Source organism: Calypte anna, chromosome 13 (genome assembly GCF_003957555.1).
Source record: "Calypte anna isolate BGI_N300 chromosome 13, bCalAnn1_v1.p, whole genome shotgun sequence".
In the NCBI taxonomy this organism is placed as follows: Eukaryota; Metazoa; Chordata; class Aves; order Apodiformes; family Trochilidae; genus Calypte; species Calypte anna.
In genome coordinates, this window is record NC_044259.1 from 12,137,962 (window position 1) to 12,154,046 (window position 16,085).

Sequence of the window (16,085 nt, forward strand, 5' to 3'; positions counted from 1 at the left end):
TCCCAGCCTCTGGAATTCCAGAGCTCAGTGCCCTGGATTAGGCAGGAGAGCAGGGACCTAGGCAGCAAGAGATGAGCAGCACAGCAAATCCAGGGGGAAAACACACTTTAATGTCTGGTGGAGGAAAAATGTTAACACAAAACTGTACATAAAATACAAAAAATGTCACTGATAAAACTCAAGTGTCCACTTGGGGGTGGCAAAGTATTTCAGCTGTGTCTTCAGGGAGCAGGAATTGCCTTTCCTCTCCAGGGCTGTGAGCATCTGTTACCCTCTTTTACCATAGCTTATTTCTCAAGATTGCAGCTGGTAAAATGGGTCTTACAGAAAACAGGGGCAAATATTCCACTTGTGCTGCAGGGAAAGGTGATTCAGCAGCTACTGTGTGGCCCCCAGGTCTCACCTCATGTTGGAGTCCCAGAGTGAGAAGGAAACCAGAAGACTTTGGGGCAAACAAGGTAAGAGCTCAATGCAGCAGGAGCACAACCCATTCCTCTTATAGCAAGAAATGTCATCTCTGTCCCCAGTGAGCAGGCTGGAATAAGTCTTCATGCATACAGTGTATCATCTTTCAGTAACTAATGTTCTCATTCATTTTGATAACTCTGTGCGCTCTGACTGTGTTAAGTAAGTCCCAGCCCCTTGATGACACACATCAGATGATTTTCTGTGACAGTGTGTGCCAAGTCTTAGCCCAGTTTGGTGGCTAGCCCTGCGTTGAGGTGCACAAGGGAGCCATTCCTCTGAAACTAAAGCAGTGATTTTCCTGAACTTCATTCTCACTTGGAGCCTCACATGGCAAGTCACACACCAGTAGAGAGCTGAGAACTGCTAATAGATGTCCTGTGGGTTCCAGGGAGACTTGTGTCTTCTGCAGAGTCCATGAGATTGTGGTCTTCAACCACAAAGATGCTTTGCTGGGCAGGAATCCTGCTGGTGGGATGGTTGGGGGTGCAGTGCTTGCAGCAAGGAGAGATCACACTGAGGAAAGCCATCCTGAAACGCTGGGACAACAGATTATAAATGATGGGGTTCACAGCAGAGCTCAGATAGAAGAAAACACCTAGGAGAATGAAGGTGGGGAAGAGGAGAGAAGGAGACCTCATTTTTTGTGTGGAACAGTTTGTCAGAATAGGAAAATCTCTTCATAGCCTGCTTGTGTGCAAGTGTGGAAGCAGTGACAGCACATCTCTGCCTGCTGCCACCCATGCAGAAGAATGTGTCCCCAAGGCTAGCTCAGGCACTGCAGCACACAGGGAAAAGAAAATAACAGAGTATTAACTGGAGCTCATTATCTCCAGAAGCTCAGGAACCAGCTCTCTGCTGTGCTGTACTGACCTGCCTCCAGCACTGCCCACGTCCCCACAGCAGGATTTGCACAGCTGGTGCCTCTGTCAAAGCTGCCAGAGGAGAACTTCCAGCCAAGGGAGCTCATTTCTTACTGTACAACAGGACAATTGCACAAGATTGGATTTGTCTGAGCTGCTTAATGGCCACATTCAGTTTTTCCCATGGCAGACTAAAAATAAGAGTCCTCTTTGAAAAAGCCTAAATTTTAGGGTTGACAGGGCCATAAATATTTGGTTACATCACCCAGTTCTGAACATTGTGTAAGTCTTTTGTCTTGCCATTTGGTTTGGTAAGGTTTCCTTTTTGTCTGAGACCCTCTGGAAGGTGATTCCTGCTGCTGTGTATATATCAAATGCAACTGAATGACAGCAGACTTCATTTCTGAACCTTTCCAGGAAGGAAAAGCAGATGGCAGTGATGTATTTTATATATATATATATATATATATATACACATATATGTATTTTTCATTCTTTGTGAATATTCAGACAACTGTATTGGACAACTCCCAGATCTTAAAAGCTGCAGAACTTTGTATGCCATTTTTATTTAAGGCACAATTCTCATTTGCGTCTTCCAGATCCCAAGAAGCTTTTTCCTGCATGCCTCATGTCACCTACAAAATAAACTGCTACATATTTCAAGCAAACTGCTAGCAATTATTTTTTATTTCCAGCCTCTGTGCAAGTGGAAGAAGAAAGCTTTACCTGACACCACATGAATTAAGTTGAATGTATTAGCCAGGGGCTCAGTCCATTCCACAACAAAGCTGAAGAAAAGTCGATCTATATGGAATGGAGCCCAGCAGACAGCAAAAACTATCACAAGGACAACTAGCATGGAGAAAGGGGAGAAGAAAAACTGGTCAATTATAGAAGTATATGGTTTAATAGCCTGCACAGAACAGAGATAGTGGCAAAAGCTGCAGAAAGCCTAAATAGACAAATTTTATTCATAGTTTCAAAACTTTGCAATCCTCTCTGGCTTCCTGTAGTGCTCACTGAAAACATTAGCAGATAAAGACACAAAATTTCCACTGATTTCCGAATTGCATAACCCAGTGCATACACACACAGTGACATTCAAACAGAGCTGGCAACTGCTGGTTCGTGTTGTGGCAAGTACAGAGCCTAATGAAGAGTCTGCCATTGGGATTCATCTTTGCTGCCTGGGACACACTGACTCCATTGTGGCTTGGAATTAATTTCCCCTGCATGCTATTTGGACATTGTATAGCAGGATAAGGCCATGGGAACCATTGGCCTTTAAGTCAGGCTGAGTGCACAGTTCAGCATGAGAGAAAAAGGGTTTGTCTCTATGCACAACTTGGCCCATGCTGCTCTAGTAAGGACTCTTGAAAACCCATTCCATACTTGAGCCCTAAGAATATCTGTGGTCCCAGTGACAGGGCACAGAAAATCTGGCTGGCTTCAAAGTACTGTTTCCTAGTTCAGGAGGAGACTTAAGCTGCCTAAAAAGAATGATTTTGTTTCAGATAATATTGAAGGCAATCTTTGTTTCTGCATAAACACCATCTCAGTAGCAAGGTGCACGTTGCCTTAAAGACTGCTCTAAATTAGGAGGTGATCTGGGTGCTTTCAGGGATGTTGGAGCACAAATTGTCCTGACGACTTTACAATGTGCAGGTCTGACCAGATCCTACTTTTTATTGGGAAGGTCTAAGTGGTTGTCAGCAACACCTGATGCATATGGCTTAACAAGACCTCCCAGTTCATGAAAAAAGCTTGTAGTGTGATGCACATGAGCATCCTTCCCAAAAAAAAAAAAAAAAAAAAAAAAAAAGAGTACAAGATAGACTACTTTTACTCTGAAAAAAGAGGAGTCCTCACTAAAGGGCTGCAAGATCCAGGTTTGGAATGAGGGATATTAGAGAACTGCCATGCAAGCATCTGCCATGTGTATTTGTTCGACCTCATCTCATGATGGGGAGTAAAATTTGCTCTGTATCTTTTGATAGCCAGAGTGTTTCACTCCCATGCCTTGTAAACACAGATAAACCAGCAATAAGCCTTTTCCTTTTTCCTTTTTCCTTTTCCCTTTTCCTTTTCCTTTTCCTTTTCCTTTTCCTTTTCCTTTTCCTTTTCCTTTTCCTTTTCCTTTCCTTTCCCTTTCCCTTTCCCTTTCCCTTTCCCTTTCCCTTTCCCTTTCCCTTTCCCTTTCTCTTTCCCTTTCCCTTTCCCTTTCCTTTTCCCTTTTCCCTTTCCCTTTTCCATCCATCACAGCTACTCATCTCATAACTCATTTTCATTGAATTTGCTTGATAACCTCCAGGACTTGGTCATCCCATTCTCCATGGTAAGCAGAACAAAGAGGGGCTCACTACTTACACAACATCTTGGTGACTGATTTCCTGGATGTTCTCTGAACATTCACAGCCATTTCTTCCACTTCCAGAGATTTGTTTCCTTTCAGCTGGCAAAAGGAGGGAAAGAGAAGAAGATCTTAGGCAGGAGATGACATCCTCACCAGACATATCCTGTTTGATATTTTTATAGTTGTAGTTTGAGAAGACAAGATCAGGGGCAGCTCAGGACTCACTGAGATTAAATCTACATTTAAATTTCAGTTTCAGTCTAGGGAAACATTGAAGCTTTAAGTTCAAAACAAGCTGCAGACTTTAAGTATCTGAGACTGCATATGTATAGCAAATTTGTATAGCAAATTTGTATATCAGTTTCCCACTTGTCCTTTCTCAATGAGCCAATATTTGGTTCACAGTTTGTTAAATTCTGACAGCATTTTGCTGAGCATTTATCATCTATCAAAATGTTGGTTGTTTGTTTTCCTAAGAAGGTTCCTCATAATTAAGTACAACCAATGATCCAAAAAATACACAGAGAGGCCTCAGTGAAAAGCAGCTGTAATCACTGGAAAGATTGCTGTAGAATTGAAGGGAGTTTATTTCATGCCCTGAGTGTTTGTTCTCATTGATATTCAATCCATCTAATGAACAAACCCCATATATGTTCCCTTGCAGACAGTGCTGTGCATGACATGGACAGATCCAGCCACATCCTGCTTGGTTATAACAAGGTGGGTTTTTTTCTTAAGTAATTTTTCCAGGTTTCTAAAAAAACTGAGCATCAATAATAACCTGATCTTCCCTGAAATGCTTCCCCAATATGCTTAGGATAAGAGCACTTGTGCTTTGGTGATGAAAGACCCAGGGTAATCAGGACAAGTGCTTTGATTATAAAAGAAAACCTCTCTGGAGAGTACATAATTTGACCCAGCTTCCCAAAGTAGAGCTACTGATTAGCCAACAGATTTGGAGTGATGCTTTTTTTCAATAGAGTGAAACCAGAAAGAAAACTTTTAATTACACGGGAAAGAATAGCAGGAAGGAAGGAAAAGATTGGAATTGATCTTGATTTGTAAAAATCTTGGGAAAACATGCAAGTTGTGCTATGCCTTTTACACTGTGACTGCTTCCTGATTTTTAGTTAACAGTACATTTTATAAGGATGATCAGAGGAAACCTGCTTTCAATGTTCTGTTTCTGCATAAAACCCTTAAAAGGGAAGCACATGGAAATTGAATTATATTCCACGATAGTGCAATTCAGCCTCCTGCATTCTACTTCGTTCCCTTTGTAACTTCTTAATCATAGTCACAGGTGCTTAAGAAAGAGACAGTTGATTTGTAACTCATCTAGTGATAAATGTCTATTCAGATGGATTAAAACCCCTGGTTTCCCTTCAGTATTTTTCAGTTTCAGCAGTAATCTATTCTAGGCATATTCCAAAACCTAAGGGAAAACCTATTCCAAAACCTACAGTGCCCTGATGCTGTAATAAACTAGAGACATATGTATCTCTATTTTTCACTTTTCTTTCTCCTGTCATTTTGATGATGCTACAAGGCTCCTGTTTAGCCTCAAGTGATAACAGGTTGAAGAGTTGGTCAGCAGTTGCAGTTGAATAAAACAGTGAGTTATGATTAATGGGAAGGGAAAAGAAATAAAAAGAAATAAGTCTATGACAGAGGCTGTAACCTGAGTTTATGCCAGTGGTTTGACAGAGGGAGAACTCCAACCAAGACAGTGGTTACTTTTTTATCACTGTGGATGTGTGAGTCTGTGGAAGGTTGCCTGGAGATGAATGTTGCTCATTCACTGTAAGAGAATTAAAAGTGTCTGGAGCAAGAAGCATAAAATTGGCTTCCCAGCCCCCTCACACCTGTATGACCCACCTCAGCCACCCTCTCAGCTAGGTAATTTGTCACACGTGCTTCCTCTGGATTGCATTCTGAGGCCCTCATGAACACTAACAAAGTTTGAGGGAGAAGCTTTGGCCAGGAAATGCTTTCCCATGAAGCCTGGACTTGGGAAGTCTTTACCTCTGCTTGCTGAGTTTGAGCTGTCATACAACCTTTGGATCAACCCTGAGCTTTTTCACTACAGTCTATAAACAAACAATATGTGGCATTCAGGAGGCTCCTGGGTGTTGCTGAAGCTTCACAGATTTCATCCTCTGTGAGTAGATAAAAAGTGTCTTCCCTTGAAAAAATTATATATATACATTTGTATTATTTCTGTTGAACAAATGGTGCTATCTCTGCTACTGCAGTTTAGAGCTTAATATCCAGGATGGGTGGTGTTCAAAATCTGAAATCTGAATTGGAGGGACAAAAAAGTAGTTGCATGGATACTGAACACTGCAGCCCTTAGGAGCAACAACTTGAATCTATCTGTGAATATACAGCAGTCCTGGGCAACAATTCTGATTTGGTACCTAATGTATCTTTTGGGGTGGGGAAATGGAATATCTGCTGCCACAAACAGAAGCTGTTGCAGTCTTCCAGACTTTTTATTAATTTTAGGCTTTTCTCTATTTTTCTTTTTTTTTTTTTTTTTTTTTTTTTTTTTTCACAGAGCTATATTTTCAGTACTTTTTCCTCCCTCCAGGTCTTATTTTTTTGCAAAATTTTTTCCTGAAACTGTGTAAGGACCCCACGAGAGCTGCTGGGATGTGGGGATAATTTAACCCATCCATTGCTTCCAAGGTGGACTGTGTGCTATGGATTTGTGGCAGGTAATCCTTGTGACTTTTTCCGGGTAAGGAAAAATTGGCTCTGAGAGCAGTAAATATCAGCCAGCACAACAAAATGAGAGCTACACCAGCACAGATTCCATTGAATTTCTTGCACATTATCTGGTAAGTTTATTCATCTCTACTAATATATTGCATGATAAGACAGAGCCTTTTAAGCTTCAAATTATATTCAGTGCAATAAGATAGAATTTATATTTTCAAAATGTATGTAATGTGTGAGAAGAAAATTCACCTACTCTCTGTGATTAGCAGTGCCTTCCAGTGTTTTACTATATAGCTTTATAATACTGTGATACTGATAGCTTTATTCATATATTTAAATAATGAACACTTGGTAAAACTTGTCTCAATTCCAGAAGAGAGAATGAATACAAGCTCTAAGGTAGCCTAAATCTATGGTGAGGCTATGCCACAGTTTATAAAGAAAGGATTGGTGATCTTCCTAGCTGCAGCAAGAAGGTAGCATTTCAGTTTATGACAACTTTCTGGGTTTTAACAACTGAATATTATCAGTACCTCCACAAAAGGAGAAAAATAAAATAATAAAATGAAATTTCCAGTCACAAGAAGAGGGAAAACAAATAATGCACAAGATTCAATCACTAGCCTGCTCCTTTTTATTCTTTTTACAGTTTCCTTTTAGTCTATTTTCTTCTAGTCCCTCTGCAAGGCTGGAATCAGTCTACAGGCTAGGATGTTTAAATAACATTCAAATGTGAGCAGCAGTGATGGTAAGTTTTTTTTAAAAGAATGGAGTAAATTACTCCTCAACATAGCTATATTATTTTGAGAATGAAATTACACCAAAGCAGCTCTTGAATCCCTATTATCAGCGGTTTGAAATACTTCAGCTTTTTTTTTTTTTTTTTTTTTTTTAGCAAAAACGGGTGAGAAAAAGGTGCAATGACTTACAAGATGCATGCAGACACAAACACAGAAGAATGAGATGAGGAAACACTGAGCACAGTTGGAGTAGGACTTACTCTTAGCCCCATCAGATAGTACAGCACACTTATTACCCCCATGGGCATCACATAGAAGAGAAAGGAAGTGATCTGGACTATGCAGTTGTAGATCCACATGGGCATGACTACTGTGCAGGTAGCAGAGCCAGGAACCAGGGTGCCATTGGGGAAGTACTGCAGCATGATGCCATGGGTGCCCGTGTTGGGGAGGGCAAAGAGGACAGAGAGGACCCAGAGCACCAGAATGGTCCTCAGGGCGCGTTTCCGAGTGCTCTCCAGCTTGGCACGGAAAGGATGGAGGATGGCAATGTATCTCTCCACACTGACTGTGGTCACGCTGAGGATGGAGGCAAAACACACTGTCTCAAAGAGTGCAGTCTTGAAATAGCAACCAACAGACCCAAACAAGAAGGGGTAGTTGCTCCACATCTCATAGACTTCCAGCGGCATCCCAAAAAGCAGCACCAGGAGGTCGGAGACGGCGAGACTGAAGAGGTAATAATTGGTTGGGGTCTTCATGTTCTGGTGCTTGAGGATGACCAGGCAAACTAAGAAGTTACCCACCACCCCAACAATGAAGATCAAGGTGTACACCAAAGCCATGGGCAAGAACAGGTGGCTCCTTCTGGGCCCACATAGGAAGGCTAAGTAATCCTCAGTGCTGTTCAAGTACCTTCTGAAATGTTCTTCATGTAGCGCAAAGTGATTAAACCAGGAGATATTGCTGATCCAAGCCATCCCTGGATCTTCTGAAATCTTTCACAACAGAGATCTGGTGTTCTTTAAGCTTCTCTCTGCTAGTTTGCTCACTTTTTACAGAGAGAGAAAGTAGGGGGGAGTTGCACAAAGCAACTGAGAGATGGGAATGTGCTTGCCTGGCTCTAGTTAAGGTTTTGCTGCTGTAACAGCTGTTCCTCTGCGAGGAGTCCCTTAGCCAGAAGCCCCTCCTTTCACACATATTCATTGGCTCCCTAAGTGCAGTAGATTACAGAGTAAGAAAAGTGGTTCCAGCTATTTGTATCAGCTTCTGTAGCAGATGCATTTACAGGCTCAGAAATGTGGGATTTCTGAAATACAGAGGATGTGAGACAAACCACAAGATGTTTGTATTCATCAGAGGGTGTTAAACCAGACACACAAAAAGAAAAAAACAAAGCTTAAAACTCAGTCCAAAAAGCTTTTACAAAATTATATTGATGCTAGATCCTGTTATGAGCCACAAAGAAAAAAAAAAATAAAACATCTGGTGTAGTTTTATTTTTCAGATCTCTGCTGCAAGTGCTTGTAAACAGTCTGATCATGGCAAAGCCACCTGTTTTTATAATGGTTTATGTGAAATTAGGCTACTATAATGCTTCAGCCTTTTTAAAAAACACTGTTGTTGTATTTGTTAGAGTTTTGTTTGTTTTTTTTTCTCCTGAAATCTGACCTAGGATTTTAATAGCTCCTTTTGTGGATAGCACAATATTTGCTGAGTTTCCTGGTATGCTGGAACCCAATCCCATATTAGAAAGCCTTGTTTTGGGAGTATTTCTAAGGACTGTATTATTTCAAAGATGTCTTTCCTCTGGGATTGAATTCAGATGAATTTTTATAAACTCTTATTTCTTCCTGAATGACAATCATTCTGCAAATATGCTTTCTGAGCCAAAAACGTGTATCCCGCAAGGATGATGGCTGTGTCAAAATAGATCATTTAGCTCCTTGATTTCTTACTGAATTTCTCTAACACAAGAGAACATCAAAATGCATGGATAGCATCTTCTGAAACCCAGAAAAAAGTTCAGCTGTTTTAAATTGAAGAGGTGCAAAAGCTGAGGTTTAGTTTGGGGGGATTTTTTCAGTTCAAGGTGTAATTTGTCTGCCAGGTACCTCTCACTGCCTCTCACTTTTAAATACCTTCCCAGTTCTCCTTGAAGACATGTAGGCTTTTTACATCTCTAATATCCTTTGGGAAGGAGCTCCTTGGGTTTCCTATCTATGTGATAGATAGATAGATAGATAGATAGATAGATAGATAGATAGATAGACAGATAGATAGATAGGTAGATAGATCTTTTCTGACTCTTTAGCTGGGTCTCCCTGGCTGCTAACCTAAGACTGGACATACTGGTTCACTATAGCAGCTGGAATGTGAGTCCTTGTCTTTCTAAGTATATTCAGTGTAACATTCAACCTGCCATTAAATGCATAAATAGATTCTATGTATTTTCTCTCCCTCCAGGCTGGAGGAGTGAGCTGCACTACAGTAACAGCTGGATCTGCAGTAGCCTTTCCATGCCCTCTTGCAAGTCATTTTGCAATTATCAAGGTCTTTTCAGGCAGATTTTCTGTGGCTGTGCATGATATCTGAATAAGAAGTGTGTTTTATGACTACCATACAAAATACCAAGGAGGGCACCTCTCTGCCTGGAGCAGCTGGAGATCTCAAGTCAGTGCAGACACAGGACACTTCATTTTTGCCCAACTTTAGTAATGAAAATACAACAAATGAATCTACATGTATTTTCCAGGTTCCTCCTTTGGTCAATAATGGAAAGAGCAACCTCAGGGAAAGGATTTGGCCTAAGCCATAGCACAAGGTAAGAGACATGAAAAGGAGGAGCTTATTTTTTCCTATTTTCTGCAGGGGGAAAGTGGGTAATAAGGTGTAACACTAAGCTTAAACATCTGAGATGAATTCAGAACCCAATTTTATGCAGTCTTATACATCCTCCTCCTATCAGGACCATTTTGAGAGGAAGCCATGCACAGGTTTTTTTCTTTGAGAAGCTGTTGGGCTGAAGGCAGAGCTGGAGAGCCAGACCCAGGGGAGCAGTGAGGGCAGCCCAGTGCTCAAATTCCCTGTTATCTAGCAGGCTGGGTACCTACACTCACAGCCTTCAGCAATGGATTTCTTTGCTAGTGCTGAGTCCAGAAATTAGTGGGAATTCTGTCCTCTCCTTTGAGTAAGCATTTTGTGCATTGTTTGTGTGTCTATACTGATGATTTTAAGAGGCAGTGGGTGGGAGGTAGGGACGTGGTTCAGGCTTGACATGCAGCAGAAAGAGCTGAAAAAGAGCTCAGGTACAGAAAATCTTGTCATATTGAATGTGTTCATCATGACAAAGTGACTTGGTTTTACATGGGGGAAGATAAAAGGATTGTCATGGCAGAAAATGTATTGAAGTCAGAAGCACAGTACACAATGAGTCAGATCATCTGAGTCAGGGGAGATCTGGTACTACAGGAACCAGGTTTACACAGGAAGAACCAGGCTATTCAGCATCCCTCTGGGGCTTTCTGTGTTTATTGCAGTACTGATCCTTCTCTGCAGCCTCATCCACTCCCTGTGGTCTACAGTGTGTCTCAGAAGAGCTCAGATAACTTGTCAAGCCCAGAAGTGTTATAACTACTTTCCCTGACATGATTTATCAGTATTATTTTACAACTCACATCCATTTGGTTTCTGTTCCACATCTTGGGATTTGGGCAAGGGTTTTCCTCCACTTGAAAAAAAAGCATTGATTGTATCATAAAGTCTGCACAGTGCCTGGATATGTATTAGACAATCTTCATGTATTCAAAGAAAGGCAGTGATAAATTGTATTATTGGAGAGAATTATTATTATTGGTAGAAAGTTAGGAATTTGTTATAGAACTGAATCTGCCATTGAAAATGATAAATGGGACATATGGAATTTATATAGCACATATCATATATAAAGCCAACAGGAAATGTTAAGAGAATCCTTTTTCTGAACGTTTCTTTCTTTAAGGGTGGGTGTGGAGGTAACTTTACTCGAAGAATGCTTAAATTTGTTTGAAAAGTTTTGCTCCTATAGGAAAATAATGTATGCTCTCTCTTTCCCCCCAGTAATGCAGTGATGGGTGAGTTTATGATTTGTTCATAGCTGCTCATGTAATAATCGATTTAAGAAACTGTAAATTAGACAGCATTTTTTTCCCTCTTATTTCAGAAAAGGCTGATTTTAAAAATCTGTGCATGTTTGCATTTTCTCGGCTCCAGTAAAAGTATAATTCTACTGCTTGTAAGGGTCACTGTTTGGCAAAAGCACTTGTCAAGAGTTTCCATTCCCTCCTGCCACAGATGCTGCTCAGATTGCTTTGTACACTGATCACCTCCCTGTGTCACATTGAGAATCAATGTTATTTGACTTGGTATTAATGAAACCATCTTTATGAAGAAGGATGTGCATAATTTGGAACATTAATATGCTGGCAGACGATGTTCTCTTCCTGCTCTTTTCTCCATTAGACTATCCCCAGGAGTCGTATCTGGGTTTAGTTAATGCAGCTAAGGATTGTACTGTTCTTTTGAACGTCTCTTGCTACAAGGTTAGAGAGAGAAAGAAAACTCAGTGATGAAAAACATACATGAGAGAGGGATAATATACCATTGTTTTCAAATAACCTAATAGGCCTTAACATGCAAAGCAAACTGGCTCAGCTTACTAAAATGTTTGTTTTGAATTGTGGTGTACATCTCAAAAACATCTTTGTGCTTTGCAGTCCATTCAGTCGTCAGATGAATTCAGGCAGAACTGCAGTAAAAGGTAAAATAACTCACCTGAGCACTCTGAAGTTGAGGTGTTCTCTTGCTGTATCTTCACATGAAAGAAAAGGTGAAAATAGGAAAACGTGTTTCCATACACCAGTGATGCTGCTGTAGAAGAGAAGGTGACATTTTGGTCTGTTGCAGCTGGACTTCTGTGAGCTGGAGTCAACTGGAAGATGAAAAGTGGGCCCAAAAGACCAGGTTTAGAAAGTAAATATGTTCTTCAATCAATAAAGCTCATTTGACTAGTGCTGTGTTTCACTAAAAGATGTATTACCACCTTGAGTATGTTAAAGTACATGCACTGTATTATTCAAATAGAAACTGCCCAGGTTTGAAGCACAAAACCCTAAGTATCACACAGAATCATGTGAAAGCATCTCCTGAAGAACAGAATGAAAACCCAAACCACACCCAAATCTGAAGAACTGAACACTTTTGAAACCACATTTTCAGACAGTCTATACATTAATTCTGATGAATAGTTGTGTACCCAGTTAAAAAAGTGTCTAATTTCCAAGATATGCTACTGAGATCAGATGCACTTTAATCTGTGCTGGAATGCTCAAGATCTGCCTTATCTTCCTCTTCTCTTGCCAATCCTCCCTGGCAGCACAGAAACTGCTCTGATCCTCTCCTTGGATCTGTCACGGTTTAACACTGGCCCGGCAATTAAACCGAATAACAGACGCTCTCTATTAATCTCTCTCTCCTCCTTGATAAAGAAAGGAGAGAGAATAAGGGAGAGAGACTTATGGGTTGGAAACTAAACTACACAACTTTAAACAGTAATGATAAATAGGAAAAATTAGTAAATATATACAAATATACAGGAAAATGGATACCACATTCCTCTCCCCTTTTCCAAGGTATCATGGATCAGTCCATGGCAGATGGTAGGACTGTGTTTCCACCCCTGGGGCAGTTGATTCCAAGTGTACTGGACACCTCTGCAGGTGAAGGCAAACTGTGCTATAGGAATAGCAAAAAATGCATTAGCAATGTCAATAGTAGCATACCACTTGGCTGCCTTTGACTCCAGTTCATATTGAAGTTCCAGTATGTCCGGCACAGCAGCACTTAGTGGTGGTGTAACCTCATTCAGGGCACGATAGTCCACTGTCAGCCTCCACTCTCCATTAGGCTTTTGCACTGGCCATACAGGACTGTTGAAGGGTGAGTGAGTCTTGCTGATCACTCCTTGGCTCTCTAGTTGCCAGATCAGCTTGTGAATGGGGATCACAGCATCTCTGTCGACGCGATATAGAATCATAGAATCATAGAATTGGCTGGGTTGGAAGGGACCTCAGAGATCATCAAGTCCAACCCTTGAACCACTGTTGTGGTTGCTAGACCATGGCACTGAGTGCCACATCCAGTCTCTTTTGAAATATCTCCAGGGATGGAGAATCCACTACTTCCCTGGGCAGCCCATTCCAATGTCTGATCACCCTCTCCGTAAAGAAATTCTTTCTAATATCCAACCTAAACTTCCCCTGGCACAACTTGAGACCGTGCCCTCTTGTCTTGTTGAAAGTCGTCTGGCAAAAGAGACCAACCCCCCCCTGGCTCCAACCTCATTTCAGGGAGTTGTAGAGAGTGATGAGGTCTCCCCCGAGCCACCTCTTCTTTAGGCTGAACAACCCCAGCTCCCTCAGCCTCTCCTCATGCACTATTGAAGTAGCAGTTGGCAGCCGCTGGTTTATAGTTCTCAACAATCCCACTACAAAGGATTTATCTGAAAGGCCAAACAAAGTATGCAGCCGTTCTGCATTCTCAGTCTTTATAGCTGCAGTACCAAAGGACCACCGGTACCCTTTCGGGTCCTCAAAATCACCTCCCTTGTGGTAGTCTATGCCAAGGATGCATCCCCATTCATGGGGAACTCATCAGTCCCAAGCCTTGTGATTCCACCTTAAGCTCACAAATGGATGTGTAGAAGTTAAAATAATGAAACTCTTCATAGGAATCAACTCTTGTTATAAGCCTGTGGTTAAACAGATTTCTTTGGGGAAATAATATTTTGATGAGAAGCAGGGGGGTTTGTGCCTTGTGAGAAGCTACTGATTTTGATGAAATTACTTCCCTCTAGGAAGCTGCTGAAAGTAACGTGTGATCTTTGAAAATGTCAAAATAAAGGTTTTCATGTAAAAATATTGCTATGCCTATTCATTTGAATTTGTTTGAATATTTCTGTATTATTTTGAGATTATTTTGAGATCTGTCATAGATATCACTTGAAAGGCTTTATGAAGAATGCATCAAGTTACAGTGAGAAATACAGCCAGATATAGGGTGACGTTTACATGTTTTCTAACCTTTTAAAATGCTTTAAGTAGTTACTACTGAGTAGAAATTGAACTGAAAAAGTAACAACTGAGCTGAAAAAGTAACATCAAGTCTTTCAGAGTGTTCCCCAATTAATTAGGAGGACAAGACCACCTCTGAAATAATACCTGTGTTCGTGTAGAATACCTTTTAATCTAGAATATCTAAAATCTATTGAAACACTATTATTTTATAGAAAGAATTTGATTTTTAGAAATATTTCACTCAGTGAAACATTTCTGAATTCCTGCTATTCCTCAAACATTAGTGCTGCAAATGTAGCTCAAATTCTGAAAGGCTCTAATAACCATCAGTTTTCTTTTTCTCCAATTGGTTATGTGCATATTTGATGTCTGAAAAATTCCACAGCCACCTTTGCAAACAGGACCTGCAGATTTACATACAGAGCAGACAAGCTTTTAAGGGGTGCATCATCAGACACTTCATTTTCATGCAAAACAGACAAGCTGTGAGGCAAAGACTCAATTATACACAGAAGAGAGAGCAAGTAAGGCAGGGTTTGACTCAGAGATAACCTGTTAAACTGTTATTAAGTTAAATTAAGGGCATTCTGGACTTTTCTATGTGTGCACTTAAACGTATTTCTATAGGGTCTCTATATAAGGGGTAGTTATGAAATTATATATATGGAGAGTTTTTCCTTTCATGTGGTTAACCCTATTTCTAAATACAAAATAAGTCTTCAAAAATGAAAATAAAATAAAAATAATAATAAAAAAAAAAGCCTGACCACTACTGCCAGCAATATTAGCCTGCATTTACGAGGACAGAAGTATAACTCATGCTTCTGGCACTTGTTTTAAAGCTTCTGTGTTACTCTAAAAAGGACAAAATATTGGTGTTTGAAAGCAAATCAATGCCTCATTTACTGCCTGCATTTCCATTGCATTTGTAAGTGTGTGAGAAAGCATATGAAGTTATCTGGGGCTCTATCTGCCCAAATTTTATTGAGTAAAACTGATCGATTCTAAGGACATTTGGAACAGCATTTTAGCACAGCTTTTGTGGAGCTCGCAGAATCAATATTACAGGAAAGAAAAAGACAACAAATCCAACCAGTACTCCCTCACACTGCTTGAAGGCAGATAAACACAAATACTTTCTCCCTTAATGGAATTTTCCATCTCAGTGAGATCTCAGCTGAAGATTTTGGCATAATTTTACAGTATTGTGTTTATGGGTGATACCTGAGGACATTATATCATAGTATCTCAGTGTAGTGAGGGGAAGGGATGCAGAATGCTTTTGACTTATTCAACCAGCAATTTTTTTTCAGTAGAACAAGAACTATTATCAGAAAATGTGAAGTTGTTGAACTCAAGACTTTTCAGAAGAATTTTAACCACTTAGGCAAAGATTTCTCTGTTTCAGCTTGGGCTTTTTAGGAGCACGTTGAAGGATTCAGTTCCTTTTCAAGTCCATACCCAGTACTCAGGGCATTACCCTGGCATGTGGGACATCACGTTCAGCTCTCCACTCCTACACATTTTTTAAAAATTAATTCCAAAATCTGACACTTGAACTTTTATGTTGGGAACTGATGCAGAGGGTTGAGCCTGACCTCACCATCATGCTGAGTAAGTCCCTGGATGTAGATTTGTGCTTACTCACCTTGCTCTGGGATTTCCCAAGGTAACATTCATAAAGCCTTTCTTGTAACTAAAAATTCACCCTAAATCACTAATGCAGTAAAGGGGGCATTTCTTCTCAAGATCTCAAATTTATTTCAGAAAGTAGATAAGATTAAGTGAAATTCTGGTGAGGAGATGTACCAAGAGCTAGCAGGAG

General features: G+C 40.5%; 1 protein-coding gene across 1 annotated transcript; it reads right to left on the minus strand.

Annotated features, from left to right (window-relative positions):
• Positions 1-803: 803 nt before the first annotated feature.
• On the minus strand, positions 804-8,128 carry NMUR2 (neuromedin U receptor 2). The gene is made up of 4 exons (XM_008501648.2): positions 7,409-8,128; positions 3,699-3,783; positions 2,058-2,183; positions 804-1,063 (listed from the first exon to the last, which is right to left on the minus strand). The coding sequence occupies exons 1-4, from the start codon at positions 8,126-8,128 to the stop codon at positions 804-806; spliced, it is 1,191 nt and encodes a 396-aa protein (XP_008499870.1).
• Between the last annotated feature and the right edge of the window lie 7,957 nt (positions 8,129-16,085).